This window comes from Echeneis naucrates, chromosome 20 (genome assembly GCF_900963305.1).
Source record: "Echeneis naucrates chromosome 20, fEcheNa1.1, whole genome shotgun sequence".
NCBI classification, from domain to species: Eukaryota; Metazoa; Chordata; class Actinopteri; order Carangiformes; family Echeneidae; genus Echeneis; species Echeneis naucrates.
The window spans coordinates 7,158,355-7,176,196 of NC_042530.1; the positions used below are offsets into that span (position 1 = coordinate 7,158,355).

The 17,842-nt window shown below is 37.6% G+C and overlaps 1 protein-coding gene across 1 annotated transcript in view; it reads right to left on the reverse strand.

The window, feature by feature from the left end:
• vipr1b (vasoactive intestinal peptide receptor 1b) overlaps positions 1-17,556 on the reverse strand; it is a 29,781-nt gene extending 12,225 nt beyond the window's left edge. Inside the window, exons 1-5 of the mRNA XM_029528964.1 lie at positions 17,503-17,556; positions 11,554-11,644; positions 9,210-9,320; positions 1,966-2,066; positions 251-348 (exon numbers count right to left, since the gene is read on the reverse strand). Of these exons, the coding sequence (XP_029384824.1) occupies positions 251-348; positions 1,966-2,066; positions 9,210-9,320; positions 11,554-11,644; positions 17,503-17,556 (455 nt within the window). The remainder of the gene's footprint in view (positions 1-250; positions 349-1,965; positions 2,067-9,209; positions 9,321-11,553; positions 11,645-17,502) is intronic.
• Positions 17,557-17,842: the final 286 nt, after the last annotated feature.

Here is a 17,842-nt window from a genome sequence, read left to right on the forward strand (position 1 = left end):
GTGAAATGTTGCCATGTATCATATCAGCCAGCTGGAAAAAGGCCAGTGGGCTTAATGGTAAATTTCCCATATTGATTCCTCACACAGAGAGTCTTGCAGCAGTTACTGTGTCTGCTGCTTTTTGATCATATCCTCTCATCCTTTTCTCCAACTTATATCTACAATACAAAGAATTATTGAGCAAGAGTAAAAAAGTAAAAAAGAAAGATGATGAGGAGACCTCATTACTGTGTTTTTCTGCTGTAAATACCTGAAGATGCAGAGGATCACAATAGCTGTGATAAGAGAGGTGAGGGAAACGCTGTGTCCAATGGTGTAGCCAATCTTCACTTGCCAGAAAAATGTGCCCTGCAAAAGGGGGAACAGAATATACACAGGTCATGGTGAGGAAAACAGGCTTAGAGCTGTTTGTGTTTACACATTGTCAAATTCAATCAGAGAGCAATTAAAGGTCTCAGTACCAGTGTTAGCCACACAGCTTTTGGAATAAGATCCAGTAATATTTTAAAAAGAAGAACGTGTCAGTTTAGTTTTGATTTTAATCTCAAATCAAAATGTTATGTAATGTGAACATTCTTCATGAAATGTAATAAATAAATAATCTTCCTACTATGAACAAGAATTGACGCTAGCAGGCAACTAACACTTTTCTAATATACTGTCACAGTGTGATGGATTTGAGAAAGAGATGGTTTCAAGACTTGAAAATTCAAAAATTTTCAGAGGAACAAAACAATGTTACTGTCTGGGTATGTTCTTTCTTTGGTGAAGATGCGATTAACAGCACTGAATCTGTATCCCATAGAGAAATCAGGTATGCAGAAGTATGGACATCATATTCCTTTTAGAGTACATCAGCGTGCAGATCCCTCTTGACTTTTTTTGCATCTGAGGGCTGAATGCGGAACAAGAAGGCTTTTACTCTACGGCGCATTTTACTCTGCAAAACTTCCGTCGACACAGACTAGATTGACTCGCTCTGCATTTAAACCAAACAAAATAAGCCCAACATTTAATATATATTTATTCCCTTCCTTCCCCCGAAAGCAACAACAATAACCACGAATGACTCATAATGCCTGATAACAAAGGCAGAAATTACTACCTGGCCTTGTCGATGAAAATCAAGTGTGCTGCGCTTCAAAGACGTGTACCTGCTATAGCTGATAAAGATGCATGCTGACCAAGTCTCCTGGTACCTTCATTTTCAGTGAAATTATTATTTTTTTCCTTTAAAGCTTATGAATGATGTTTTATTGAATTTAATAGACTAGTCCAAGACTAACAAGGTGAAATGCATTTAATTGGCTTTCATGCCAAGAGGTCAATTACGTTATCGCTCCCTCGTTGAAGTGGCTCTAATAGAGATAGTTAACACTGCATTAAATTATTATTGTAAAATGAAAGGGGGCACTCGCAAAAAGAAATCCACACAAATCCTGTGCAGTTTTTTCAGCTCATTGATAAACAAGGTTAGTCCCCAGCTAATGAACCTGGAGTAGCATTTAGCAAAGGCAGATACATCCCTCAGGTAGGAGAGGAGTTTATAATGACCAAAATGAGGGCTAGAAAACAGTAAATATTAGATTTACATTTATCAGGTGATCAGTGAGGTAACTGCAAATGAATGTGTTAGTGAAATTGCTGGTACATTTTATACAGTGGATAAAGATAAACTAGCTGTTTTCCCTTGCTTCCTGTATTTATGTTAAGTCAGGCCGAGCTAATTGTAGGTAAGATACAGCTCCATACTCTCAGAAGAAAGGAGCAGCTTCTCATCTAACAGACACACAAACTCTTCATACTATCAATAGCAAAGTGGCTCAAATCTTTGAGAAAAACACCACAAAAAGGACTGAATGAAGATACAGAACAAACAGAAAAACTAAAGACATCTTGCCTACTCTGTGGCTCTTCATTTGGTTTCCCATTTTTGCCTTATACACAATACAGTGGTTTACTCACATCGTCGCTAGTGCCGTTCAGATTGTATCCACAGTTCACTGCGATGTCAATTGGTCTCATCTCAGTCCAGCCATCTGCTGTGCAAGTTTTGGAGAGATTACCTGGAGATAGAGAAGACATGAAGAGGTCATGCAGGTCACCCAGGCCGTAGATTTTTCTTTCATCTCCTCACCGGTTTAATATAAAGTTGAGACAACACTCAATTTGATATAAGTTTGTCACTGACCTAATACACAAACAGCTAAAAGATCTCAAGTTCCAAGAGCTGCTGCGTGACTCTCTTTTATAAAATAAAAAAGGTAAAAACACAAATCTTAGAAGAGATCATTTCTTAAACGTGGTATTGTTCAGTTATTCGAATTTCCCCTTAGAATAACCTGCCTTTTCGCAGCCAAAGAAACACTTTTCGCTCTTAATTGCAAATTAAATGGTCTGTTAAAGATGCTCCAGAAACAGTCTGGTATTTGGATAATTCATGGGATTTGTTCATGGTTTATTCATTTGTGGAGCATCAAATGTTCCTGTAAATAGCTTAATCCAAATGAGATCTTAAACACAGTGTGACCGACATTGAAGTTGGCAAATGTAGCCAATTAGAGCCAAATGATATCATATGCAGGTAATGAACATTAGGAGAGGGAACGTGCAGCAGGAGATCTGAATTTGCTCCATCAGAGAAAGGTCAGATGATTGAAATGCTACTCAAAAAAAAAAAATAAAATAAAATAAAAAAAAAAAATAATAATAAAAATCTGTGCCGTAGCTGTATTAGAGCTGAGGTGAGGTCAGTGAATCCACCCTCTCTAAGATTGTTATGCTAAATCTCAAAATTCTCTATTAACCAAGCATATATTCACAGAATGTGCAGTTGTACCGCACAGCCCGCATCAGATTTATTAAACCAACACTCTCCTTCCTCTACTGTCACCAAAATACTTTTCAGAGTTTTGCTGAAGGGGACTGTAAGAAGGCGTGGGTTGAGGCTCTTGAATGAAACAATGACTAAAGTGGATGTGAAGTAATCTTGGAGGTCATGGACTCGGTATTCATTTGTAGGCTGGATGCTGCATTGCAGAGTATTTCAGGGGGTAAAGAAGGAGGAGGAAAAGACAATAAAGGAACCTGAAAGCAGAGTAGCTGCACCTGAAATCAAGGCTGTTTCACAGACACTGAAGTATTCTTCATAGGGCAAAAGGATTTTTTGGATTTTAAAAGACTGGATTTTCTTTTTCCTGGAAAAGACATTCTTTGTACACAACAGAGTGGCCTTGTATTATTGTATTGTATTGCAGTTACAAGTGTGGAAAATTGTAGAAAGTGCCATTGCTATCTATTCAGTCATTTCTGCTTTCACCAGAGTGATAGAGAAATGATTACTGACATGATTAGACCATTCAATAATTTAGAATTTTTTAAGTATAAAGTATAAAAAAACTTTGTTACTTTTGCGCACTGCAGCTTGTTTTATGTTCACATATTTGTTTTTTTAACTCAAGCAGAGGAAAACCCACAATATTGCATCCAAGAGGAGTATATTGCTACCTATGAGAGTCCCAATACTACCACGAACAGCTTCATATGTGAATTCTCATGCAGGGGAAACATTTCATCAATGTCCTAAGTGATGCAAAAATGGAGCTCTCTCATGGGCCACAGTGTCAAACCATTAGTGGGGAAAAAAAGATGACCAAGTCATGGTCAGCTTAGACATGTTGTTTTTAGACACGGAATGAAATAAAGCTTGGGCCATTCCTGCTGGGAAATACTGCAACCTTAGAAAATAAGCAGCAGAAGACAAACAAGGAGTGCTGGCCCTTCAGGTGTATTTCACAACAATCCTTTTCAATTTTTCTATGAAAAAGCCACAAATTTAGACTACATCGAATGGAGTAGTGTTCCAAGATACAGATTACTCAGCAATCTTTTGTGATTCCTGTTATGGAGTTCATTGATTAGACACTCACAAAAGCATGAATGATGAAGTTGCAGAATAGACAGATAAAAGCTTTCAAACATGATGTTGCACTGAAATGGTATCAGCCTATTGGATATTGATTATTATTATTTTGCAAATATGCCAATAAACTCAATAAGCCCATCAGAACTGCTTCACGTTCAAACCTCCTTCATTTGGTATCCCGTGGTTTAATTACTGGCAACACTGGTTTCCTTTGAGAGGCTTTTTTTTTTTTTTTTTCATTGAACATAAAAGTCGGTAAAAGAGCTAAACCAAAGTTACAGGCACAAATGTGTTATGAAAAGAAAATATTAGGCCTGAAGAAGTTTCCTTTATTGTGGGAAACCTTTAAAATCAAGAAATTTAGAGCTTTCACAAGAAGCGATGTGAGTCCATTACACAACCAAAACACACTTAAAATAGCAGCACGAAGGAGGAAGTGTAACTCTTCATTGGCACACTTTTGATGTCTGGCCTTGTTAGCAAGTCTTCAGAACCAGTTCAGAGAAATCACTAAAAGGTCTTCCTGTAATGTTTTCAGTTATGGTTGTCACTGAGGATATCTGAATTTACACAAGGTCATATGATGCATATTGAGCAGATTAGATTAATAGATCAATTAGACTGCATAGATGAGAGGAAATATCTGAGATAGACAGGCAGATGTTATTTCATGCGGCTCCTCCAAGGCATATCAGTCAGACTTAACAAGTGTCCTCTTGACCTGGAAATGTCAAAATGGCGAACCCTCAGCAGACATATCAACCTGCACTCCCAGCCCATTTCTGTTTGTGAGTCTGTGAGAGAAAGTGAGAGGGGAGGAAAGAATAAATAAAGGAAAGCGATAGTTACCACAGACAGCATGAAGAGCTTTACTTTTGTTGGGAGGTTGTGGATTTAGAAAGATTTAACCCTGAGCTACAGCCTCAGTCCATGTCTGTAAATCTTCCAGTTGAGTTTTCTTCAGACTTTTGTTGCCTCGTGGTATTTTTTTTTTTTTTTTTTTTTGACTCTATGACTAAATTCCTCCACTTTTTTCCTGCACTGTATGTCATACTTGTTAGCAGCTCTAGTCATACATTTGTACGGAGCCTGTTTTTCTATTATTACAACTTCATTTAAAAACTCACAACAGGTTTCCAGAAATTTATATAGCACTGTTTTCAGTCACCCTTTATCTTATCCAATGTCATTGTACATTTACTCTCATTTGTATACTTCTTTCATTATTTAGACGACTGATGACATAGTAAAACAAAACCAATGCTGATGCCAGACTTTAGATGAGACATGAACTGTTGTCTTTGGTGTCAAAATTACATACTTGACAATCTCAATATGCATAAATGATAAAGGGACTAGTACACCATGATTGATAGTTCTGTTGTTTTGCTTTGCTGAGCAGCCTAACACAAAATGCAAGTGGATCGGAATGATAAACATAAACTTCATTTGCGGAATGTCTCTGAAATAAACTGATTGTTCTCACGCTGAAAAGATGTGAACATGTGCACACAAAGTTCAGATGAGAAATCATATATATATAAGCAGGCCATCAAAGTTAAAACAGCTAAACTAAAACAGCAGGGCTGAGAGATGATGTGAATCAAGGTAAAAGTTATTACTCATCATTGATGCTCCTTATTAAAGACAAAGCAATTACACATGAAGAAATCCAATTAAAGCAAAAAGATATGGAGTGAGCAAAAACAGCTCAAATTCAACTCAAGTCATAAATATTTAGTACTTTCAGTGAAGGAGGAAGAGCTGGGGAACATAGTCATTACAAGGTGACATTTGCATTTCCAGATAACACCTCCATCTACCCCGAGATGCAACGGAATGCAACGGCTGACATTTTGGCGTCATCTGCAACACCTTCAAATTTTTAGGAGTTGCACATGACTGCTTTGAAAAATATCTCATCAACCCCCATTCAAGTTTGTCATTGAATTATAGTTTTCAAGAATAATATAATAAAAACAGATTAGATCAAAAACAGTTCCACTTTCCAATATGGCCATGAATGTAGTGAACGCTATAATTTCAACAGTGAAATCATAACTTTGTTCGATATTCAAGACAAATCCGGAGGAAGTGTGACCAAGCATTGCAAGCCCAAAATACCATTCCAACAAAGTATGACCGACAAATATTGGAGTTTGGCTGAAGGCTGAATTTTGATTCAAAGTCTTACATTGTTTTTATTTTTGCCATTAGCTTGATGCTGCATATCCATCACTCTGCCGTCACTACATAAATGGCTTTAAGTGCATCCTCCAGTTTTGAAGTGTCAGATTTCATCCATCTCTCTAATTTGCTGTTTGACTCTCTGAGGTAATAGTGTCTGTATGAGTGCTGCATTACTCCCAGTGAGGGGCTGAAAGAAGGAAAAACCTACTGTGCACATTGAGATAGCCCATATATGTAATTTTACTAGTTTGTTAAGAGGTGATGGGTGGGCTCACACCCTCAATGTTTGCAATGTTGAACCATTTTTAGGTCATAAACAGACAGATTTTGAAAGTTTGTGTGCAAAACTGTGGAGACTTTGTGACATACTATGTAAGCATGAAAAGTGGCAGCATATCAGCCAGCACGAGACAGGAAGTAACCATTTCCCTTCAGCAGGCCACTGGTAGGAGGGAGACAGAATATTAATTAACTATTGTATATTTAATTATATTTTAGGGCGGAGTAACCAGTGTGTTACTTGTTACAGCAGTAAAAGCCCAAACTTCTTGGTCCGGCAGTGCTATCAATAGTTGATATTAACATATCTCTTAGTCAGGGAGGAAGAATGAACACTTACTGGCTGGATCACACAGACAAGAGCAGAGCAAAAATTATAAAATAATAATAATTATTATTATTATTATTATATCTATCAGCAGATATTTGAAAATGAAAAAGAAGGACCTGAGGGAAAGGTCTGGTTCTGGTTCAAGAAAATCTAATTCTCATCCAAACTGGTGCTCATGTTGATAGGAAGTACTATATCCTGCTGTGGCGTGTGTTTGATTTAATGATTGGATATTGCAAAGGGGAAGAAATCTCTTGCAAAGCATGTCAAACAAGTTTATATTTATGATTGTAATTAACTAAAACATAAGATGATCAAAGTGCTACACAAAGAACATTTTTAATAGATTCAAATAGATCAGAATACTCTGACCTAAAGATGAAATATCTAGGTCAATTAAAAACAAAACTGGAGATACATTTGAGATACAGTGGCTTGTTTAGCAAGAATTTGACCGCCATGGGGCAAACCTATGTTCACCTACTCAAACACAATAAATGAGCCTAGCCAGGTGTTCAATGATTGTGGGCATGAAAGGTCTGATATATATCAAGATGACATTTTAATTTTCTCTGATAGTGTCCAAGTATTTGATGTCCTTAATAAAGTCCCTGCTCAAGCTGCAGGGTCTTTTTTTCCCCCAACAGAGTTAAACTTCAACTTCATGACTTTAATGCTTTGTCGAGAGCCCATCACATAGGCTAAATCAGTACTGTTTAATGTTAGAATAAAGGGTAATCCTTTCATGGGGAAACTTGGGATGGGGCTCACGGCTGCACCCGCTGCTGCTGCTCATTGAGAACCATAGAGTGATGCGTGCTTTCACGTCAGTCTCCACTAACACTAGAAAAAGTTGCTAGATTTATCGCTAGTTGCTGTTTTGAAAAAGTTTTTGCTAAAGAGGTCTGAAAAGTTGCTACGTTTGCAAACACTGCTTGGAAAAGTAAGTAAAATAAAAAAAAGACAAAATAGGCAAATGTGGACTTTGGATACAAATAAGACTCAATTGTAGATACTGACACCAAGATTCAGCTGGTGAATTTTAGTCTGGACTTGCCTTACAACTTTTTATTTTGTAATTTAGGAATAGCCAATAGTCAGTACATGTACAGTCATACAAGACACATTAGCAAAAACTAGATTGAGTTCTAGTATTTAAAAAAGCAAAAACGGAAATGAGAGGCTCCTAGGACAGCAGCTCCGTATGAATTAGTTGTTAATATTTGACAGAATTTAAGTTATAGGTATCAGTTAAGAGAAATACAATAACCACAAAGAGATCCAACAAAAACTGGAAGACAACCTCAACAGGAGTAGACCAGAGAACTATGAAACACCAAGATGAGTTTGGATTAAGTAACAAGAAAAATACAACAAATGAGGTAAAAGAATTGACTAAAGAGACACAAAACAAGCACTAAAAGAGAGAAATGAAAAAGAATGCTGATCAAAACAAGCACTGAAAACAATAAGACCAAAATAAAGACATACACATAACTAGCATAGAGGGGCACAGAGTCAATAGAAAGAGACAAAAGATTTTCACAAAGAGATTCAAAACACTGGGAGAAAAAAACAAAAACACAACATTTGTTGATGTTTCTTTCTTATCTTATTTTTGTGTGATATGTTATGTATCTGTTGCCCCTTCCTCAATGTCTCTGAGCTTGTTCCAAAACAAAGGTCAGAGGATGACCTGGATTCCTGCTCTTTTGCTTGGACCTTCAATTTAATCAATGACCGGATTAACATGCATACTTTAAATCTGCTCTTTCGTGTGGCTCATGTAAACACTGCATACTGTTTACAGGAACCTGGATAAACTGTGAGCGGGAGTCTGAAGCACCTGGAGGAACCTCAGTCTCAAACTGCAACATCATTTGAATCCACTAGATAAGTCATAGACAAAGTAGTTGGAGACCTCCGTCACTGTTGAGGGGGAAAGTTACTCCCTTTGCTCTTTGAAATGCAATGAACACTATAGAGATGATAAAAGACATTTGGAATTTCTAAGGATTAGTCATGTAAATAACAGCGTTTTAATGAAGCTCTTTAAGAGACTCACGAATCAATATCCACTTTCTCTGACGTGCTTGCCTTGAGCCTTCTGCAGGGTTTCTCATAATATTCTAATATCCATGGGAGGTGGGAGTGAAAGCACCAGTTTGGTGACTTGAAATGCTCATTTTCATGCCATTGACACATTTCACCATCAGTATCTGCCCTAAGGCTCGAATGTATGCAAATAGATTTTCAATATCAAAATTTTCACAGAAAAAAAAAAAATGTGCTTGAACTGGTGGCAGAACAGGTGCTGCTCTGGTTTGTAATAACCATAAAATAAATTATTTCATTTATAACGGCATTGCCAGACTATTAGACAGCATCAGTGTGTCCGTAAACTGGGGAAAAATAATCAACCAGATACCTTAAAGAGACAATACTGGCCATATACTTCATTATATTTGCATTTATTTATTTTACCTTTGTGCTGGTCACTGAAGTAGCTGAAGTAAGTGGGGCAAGTTATTGTAACCACCTCGCCAACGCTGGCTGAAGGCCAACAAGCGATGATATCCCATGTGCCTTGGCAACCTGCCATCAGAAGACATTACAATTAACATGGTCATCATATTGCAACAGACACAAACACTACAACAACAAAATTAAATGATATGCTTAACATGACACCAATGACACAATTAGTGTCTGTTATGCCGCAATTGCTTCATCCAGTTCAGTATAAGAGCAGTATAAACCCTTTTTTGAGTCAGGAAACCATGAATCTATACAAAATACTGACTTTTTTTGTTTCGGCTTCAACTGCGTCAGATTACACAGTTTGAAGTGCTACAAATATTTCAGAAAAAGTGAGATAAACATTAGAGACACTAACAAAAAACTCAGCTGCTTTAAATCCACTTTAATGACTGTTGACTGTACATTCATATCTGTGGTGTCTGGCTATAGAAAATGCATTCGGTAATGCAAAGCAATACATAATCAGGGACTTATCAGCACTGGATTCAGTGAGATCTTTTATGTGGCTGTTGTGTATATCTGTTCATTTAATAACTCAAGCATTTTATGTGTAGTTAAGATTTAAATGTATTCCGGCTATGCTTTTGCATGATTACATGATTTTTTTTTTTCTCTGTTTTGCTTCCGTTGGGCTCCATTAGCGTTTGGCCAAAAACTGAAACTGCACCATCAGTATCGCCGGTTATTTTGTCTCCTCTGACATAGTGTGTACTGGGGCATAAACAATCGCCATAGATAACAAGCACATTCATTTTTCCGCCAAATTTTATTTGGTTGTATAATGCGTTTTTAAATTTTTTTTTTTATTCTGATCAACTAGTTTTTCAGTGTGTGAAATCATTCTTAAACTGTTTAAGCCAAGGCCTCTCAGTGCTAAAGTGTTGGCCAACCAATACCAAGCACAAAACTTCCCCATTTCTGTCAAAGTATACAGAAGTAAAGAACTAGTCATTTTGATGTCTGTTCTGTTTTGCATTCTCTATATTTAATATGTTGTATAATTGGCTGTGAACGTATGGGTTCTCACAAATGCACACAACACTAATTCATTTATTAGGGATATGACCTCTGAAAGTAGCTGCCACCACCTTCCTGCTGATGAAGTAGATAGGGAAGTAGAGAAATGAGGGCCATTGCAGAGATAAGGAGGAAAGCTGTTTCCATGCAAGCAGTTCATGTATACCAAGTTAATGCTGTATGCTCAGCATGTGTAGTGATTCTTCGCTGAAGTAAGAGCTTTGTGTTTACCAAGTCACAGAGGGATAGGAAAATAAGATATACAGTATAAGTCAACCAGAGTACAAACTTAGACTTAAAGTTAAAATGTGCTTTTAACTTTTAAAACTGGCTTTAAATTCGTATTCTACGTCAGTGGATGGGTCTAAAAGTGTTCAACTCAACAAGGACATTATTCATAACTTTGAGTGGCAATGTTGGGTACAAATGGAGGTTTTACTTCCCTCAATTACACAGTATACAGCACTATATTGTTTCATAGCATGCTACTAATTTCTGGAATGTTTTAGGATTTGGGAGAGTTATGCAAAATGTTCAGGTTTCAGTGTGCCATGGATGTATAGACACCTCCACTTCTAAATTTTTATGGACATACTTATTGAATTATATTCAAAACGAGCACAGGGGGTGTGAATCACAATGAATCTAGAAATATGCATACCATCTCTGAGTGTCACTGAGCTGTGACTCAAAGACAAGGTACGAATTTTGATGAATTGATGAATTGCGGAAACTGACAATATGGATTTTAAATCACCCTAATTGCCTTTTCCCTCAGGCAGGATCTTTGCCTCTGAATGACCCTGTAGGGATGCTGGGTAATAGCCTTTGGTATGGGGTAAACTATTAAGTGTGGAAATGGACACAATTTATCTCACTAATCTGTCAAAAAATGTCATGTATTGAAGGTGTCCCAGCAGGACATATGCAAAAAAAGGAGGTTAAAACTACAGTTACAGACTCAAAGGTGTGTTGAACTGCTGTTACCAAACAGCAATTCAAAATGATGACGATATGGTTGCTTACCTTGAAGTGCAGAGTAATTCTAAGAGTTGGCTGAGGCAACAGTCAAGGTAATTCAACTATGTCTTGAGAAAATCTGCAGTCTGAATTGTTTGGATTCTTTCAGTTGGGCTTTATATAATTCCCCCAGCTGTATAAACATATACCTCACTATTTATTTACACGTTTTTTTCCCCCATTTCCTCCAAATAGCCTTCTCTGGCATACTCTAAACAGCCAGAGAGAGGGAAATATTTCAGAGAAGGACCTGAAGTGACGTTCCCAGAGGTGCTATTTTCGCAGCGCTCTTTCTCCAGCTCGATCTCGTTCACCACGTCACACATCTGCACTGATAACACCTGTGGAAGAGGTGAAAAGAAAAAGCACATTTAGGTGTCAAGAACCAAATATGCTTCCATCTTATTGCAGTTAGGTGCTGAAAGAATTCATTTGAGCAAGGTCAAGGCCAGTGGAGTGGTTACATAGAGGGGGAAAGTGTTCATAAATATTTTAGTTTCCCTTTATGACATTCCAGCAACTGTGGCTTTTCCATGCTATGTTTTCCAATTAGAACAAACCTCTGGCTAATCACACAGTAAACACACAGAAATGTTCTCTATGTCTGAAATCTAAACAGAGCTCCCTCATGCCTGGCAAATAGATGCTATCATGCAAATGGATTAGGAAGTGCAGAAGGGAGCCACTGAGTAATCTACTGCGATTGTTCATCTGTGTCAACAAAGGCTGAAAAATGTGGGCTGACAGCAGCTAGCAGAGGGCTAGTGGGTCAATGAAAATGTGTAAGATGAGCAGTGAAGAGCTTGAGTAGGTCAGTAGAGATGAAAGGACCAAGAGATGGATGAGGCGTGAGTGTATTCATCTACTCCCAGAGTTTAGCCTCGATCCACGCAAAGAAAGAGACAACACTTACAAGAATAAAGGCAGTAAAGGTCAAAGTGAGTGTGGCGATGCAGCAGACGTTATCATGTCTTTACATTTACATCTTTACAACCACACAGGAGCTCTGAGACATCAAATTATCCTCAACAATCAATCAATAAAACCGTGTTTAGTCCAGGATTGATCTCTCTTCAGATATGGCTGTGTTATAGAAGAAGAAGGCAAACGGCATCTCTGGAAGTGACAGCTGCGAGTATATTAGAGTATGCATAGTTTTGCAATAACTCAATGTAATCATGCAGACTACACACAAAGGTTCTTTACTTAAAAAAGGAATACATAGCAATGTTCTGTGCTATGTGATGTCTGATTCCACATGAATATTTAAGAACACACAATTACATTAACACAACATGTGACATTTTATAGGAGTAGATGATGTAGCACTATTACGCACTGTTTCATCACAGTCATACCATCAGAAATAGCTAACACACACTGTAGGACAACTGCTGAGTTCTTTATGAGATACCTACTGGTCTGCAAAAGTGACTGATTTCTTTCCTGCTGTAATTTTCATCAATACTACTATTATTACTATTATACTATTACTATTACTCAAGGTATGACAATAACACCACTTAAAATAAAAAAAAAGAAAGAAATAAAGTTAGTAACCTTCATGGAAATACAACACAATACAACGAATGGCATACCAACATAACAAGCTACATTATTTACTTCCAATGCCTCTGACAAGCTTAACTCATCACCCCCATCACCACCCGCCTGGATGAGGGAGTACTGACTATCATAATCCATAGACAGAACTTTGCTCACAGGAGTCTTAGCCTGCAACCTATTACAGCAGAATATCCAACATATCCTGTAGTAATAGTAGCAACACTGGCTGAGAGGCAAAGGATTAATCTGTTTACATTATCTCTGTCCCACAGCACAGATGGAAAAGTAAATCTCATGTTGGTCAGACTCCTTGGTGACCTTATTTTTGATTACCAAGAAACTGCTTGTCAGCTGATGTGATAGTGCAGTGTTTGAGGGAGGATGAGTTCAAAAGGCCCTCAGAGGTAATATCTTATCATCACAAAGTACTTAGAGACTATAATAATAATGAAACTGCTTGAACTGTGTGCCACTACTAGAACGTCACATATCAAGTGTTAGTTGCTAATTTTGTTGAGTGATAACATAACACATCAACCCAGGATGGTCAGATTAGTAACTACCACTGATGTCCCAACACACTCAGGATTTTGGGCCTCTTCCATATGCAGCATTTGTTGAAGTCTTGTTTTCGGACCAATGTTTTGTTACTTCCAGAAAGGTGTCTCTTTGTTAATATGAGGGCTGTTCAAGCAATTTTAGCCTGGGTTCCCCGTGGCAGCAATAATCTGACCTTAAAACGATTCAACTGAAAGTTCATTAAATATTTAAGTGCCATTCAGCTCTCACAGAAAAAGGACCAGTGCTGCATATTAATTATAGCCATTTAAATTACCGCAGTCACTGTTAACTTGTTCTTCGCGACTGATTAAAAAGTTGCATTGTTGTTGTTGCTCTTAGTGGCATTAATTGCATACCTCTAATTTGTCCCTTCCCAACACCTTTAACTTGCAGTCACAGCTTCCTGCTTCCTGATGCTGCATATGTCATGCAAGTGAATAATTTCACTGAGGCCAAAGTAAAACTTTTTTTTTTTTAATTTAACAAATAAACCAGCAACCTAGATTCTCAGTTTAATTTGATGTCAAGTTGTTCATTTTTTTTCTTTCTGTCTTTTGGGGAATGCAAATCAGTGGCTGACAAGTTTCATCTAAACCATTACTGCTGAATAAACTGTGGCTTAAACAAAGTTCTTCATGAGGACAAACAGGATACTAGAAAATGCTACGGATTTGTACCATACGTGCTCTTCATTGCAAGCAGATCGTGCATTAGTTCACCTATAACCCTGTATATTGAGAATAGAGCCAGAACACACAAAGAGAAAGATCAATAATAACAAAACAATTTGAGAGTTCTGAGCATGTGATTTATGGGGATGTCTGACTTTGGAGTCGTTTACCTAAGCTATGAAAACACAAGATATGAAGGGAAGGGTCATGACACTGCTTTATATGTTAACTCAAAATGCTGGAGATAAATACAAAGTGCCCAATAGTGAAAGATACCAAAGACATACCAATAATGTCCACGATTTGGAAAGCTAAACTTGGAGATTTCTGTAGCTGAGCAACGAACCAAAAATGCCAATCTCAGACTATGCAGATGTGAGGTTGACCTGTTGATCACAAATGCTGCCAGGCTGTCACTTCATCTGTCAAAATGTAGTATTTTAAAAAGGACTGCCAATTACGTTGTCTTTGAGAATAAGATAACAATCGAATAAAAATGAATGAAACTGACAGGAAAATAAAAGGGCAAACCTGTATATGTGTGTGGCATCACCATGCAGAGTAATGTGTTTACCCCCCACTTGAGGCTGAATAATCACTGAGCGCAATGTGTTTATTGGCCACAATGCAAAGACTAACTTAATTTGTCCAGATGAACAAATTTGAGCGAAGAAAATGTGTAATACTGAGAATAACTGTGAATAGCTCCGGAAATAATAATCTGAAAGAAATACTTGGCAGTTAAAGATAAGACCCATAACACTCTGAGTCTGTACTTTATCAATGAGGCTAAAGCTCCAGAATCGGAGAATAAGGGTCGGCTCTGTACAAAGTTAAAAATTAGTCATAACAGCACCTGTAATTTGGGCCTGGCTATGTTTGATCTGTGCACAGAAAACAGAACAGTAAAAACAACAACTTGTGGTTTTCTGGTGATCATGTCGTGGAGTGAATTTATGATAAATTATGATTTTCAGTAGTGCTGTCGCCCCACAATAAGAAGGTTGTGGGTTCTGTTCCCGGCGTGGGTCCTTTCTGTGTGGTGTTTGCATGTTCTCCCCGTGTCGCCGTGGGTTTCCTCCCACCTTCCAAAGACATGCATGTCTAGGTTAACTGGTGACTCTGAGCGTGAGTGTGAGTGGTTGTCTCTGTTTGGCTTTGTGTGTTGGCCCTGTGATGCACTGGCGACCTGTCCAGCGTGTACCCCACCTCATTGGCTCCAGCACCCCCGCCCCCAGAAATTTTCAGTTAAGCTGCAAAGCAGTTTCTAAGTTTAAACCAAACCAAATAATAATGTAAGTGCTGGCCATTACAATAAGACAAACTGTAACAGACAAACTACTTGTTAATATTTTCCAGCAGCTTTATTCAGCTTATTCAATTTCTTTTGTTTTAGTGGTATATCCTGATTTAGTGAACTGCCAGTTGATATTATCAGGAGCAACTACCTAAGATATAACAAATAACTTTCTACTGTAGTTTCATATTTTGAGCGACACACATAGTACTGGTATTAATCTTTGCATGTACAATCAGCACAGCAAATACAGCTATTTCCTGTTTACTTATTAATGATGACGCATTGAAGAAAAAAAAAAAAGCTTTTTTTTGTCTCTGCCATTTAATGTCATGTTTGGAAAAGAGACTTTTATTAACACATCTATCTCTGCAATATGAACTGATAACAGTGACATCCAGTCATTAATGCGCACATTTAACCACTTAAAGGATTTTCTGTGCCACACTTAGCATCACCTTTCTTAGTAAATATTGATGCCTTGTAAGTGTGTGTTACTGAAAAGCAGCCACATAAGACTGCAGGACGCCCCAGCAAACCTTTAAATGTTTTCCACACTGGTGCCTATATGAGCCACTAGAATCTGTCAACAAATTACGTATCTGGCTGATCTCTTAAAGCCTCAGTGTGGGCCAAACATCTGACGACTGTCAGAAGTGAGGAGGAAGGAATTTTCACGTTATCACTTAGATGTTGACAGTCATTCTGCCTGGAATCAGTGTCACTTGTAGGCAATAAATGAAGCAACACCGACTATCAAATGACTAAAATCCACTTAAGAAATGATTGTCATCACAATCTGAAATGTTAAGTTTCTTAGTTTGATACTTATTTTGATTTTCTCTCATATTTCTTAAACTGCAGCAAAAAAGGTCATTCCTGATCACTTAATTTGCAGAGATAAGATATAAAATGCACAAGAGTGCAGATCCCCTTCAGGAATTGTATGAAGTGAGATGAGCAGCAGCAAAACACTTCTGACATTTCTTAATGGAGATAAAACATATCTGAAAAATAATGCATGTGAGTCTTTACAGGATTTTTTAGGCCATAATGACTAAACATCTCCAACAAATGAATTCATTTTGCTTCCATTTAGATTTGACATATATTCTTGTTTGTTACTCGTTTAATACCCAAACTATATCTGAAGAATCATGTGCAATTGAAAACATATTAAAAAAAGAAGCATTCAGTCTACATCTAGCACGTCAATACCTTGCAGCGACGCACAGTGACACTGAAAGGTGACATGCTGTATTACACAGCGGCAAAAAACAAAGGCTTTCGATCCAGTCATCCAAATCCAGAGAGAGCAATGCATTCAACACAGTTAATCTACCATTCGTAACCTGTGAGAGAAAAACGGCTTAAAAGCAGCCCTGCAGTATATGAGACTACATTTTAGATGCTAATAGGATGTATACACAAGATACTGTAGTCAGTAAATGTACTTCATGGATGAAATGATTACATTGTTATTAAATTAAATATCTTTTGCAGCTATGATAATCTGTCAGGAAGTAATTAGTCTAGAATGAACAAGAAATTAAACTCCATCTATCACAAGGTTGAATTTAGACACCTCTTCCTTCTAATTTAACAAAGATTTCTATTTGATCTCAGTCATATTTGTGACATTTGTGTCTTCTTTAAATGTATTTGAACTGTAATGTCAGTGCTTCTCAGTGTTGGCTGGGATGCATGGACTGGTTTTGTTGCCAGATATAAAGTTGACTTAACTAGCACTGTTGAATGAAACATGTTTTTGAAAATGTAAAATGGGCAATTTAATGCAACCGTTATTTAAAATCACCACCCTCTGAAAGTGTTCAGATGATTTTTTTTTTTTTTTATATAAAATGAATAAAAATGTTTGTACAAAGGAAAGGATTGTAAACTAAAAAATAAATATATAGAAATAGAAATATATATATCCCTATAAATTCTAAGTGTTTTACTATGTGTAGTAAAAAATAAAATGATGGTTCTGATCTCAGTGTTAATCTAAACCTTGACTTCATGCAGTAATTACTTTGGCAATTTCTTTTCATTTTGTGTCTGATAGTAACTTAATAATAGTTTCAGAATAAAAGACACTTACTTTTGGCATAAAGAGGTTCAGCAGCAGCAGAAAGGACAGCTGTGAAGCATCCATCCTCTTACTTGAGAAAAACTCGGTAGATGTGCTGAGGTGTGAGGGAGGAAAGCCAGGCGGTGTGCGTGTTTGTGGTCAGATGTGTGAGATTGAGCGCTGCTGTCGCTCCATCGGGCTGCTGCTCTCTCTGTGAGCTCCTGCAGCAGAAGAGTGGGGCCATCTGTGCTGATCCCGCCCCTCCTCCATTCACAACTCCGCGCCGCCGGCCCCAGGAGGCTGTTGGGTAACGAGGCCGCCAGGCTGTGGGAGACTACAACTGTGGTTGAAAGAAGAAGGTGCAAGTGAG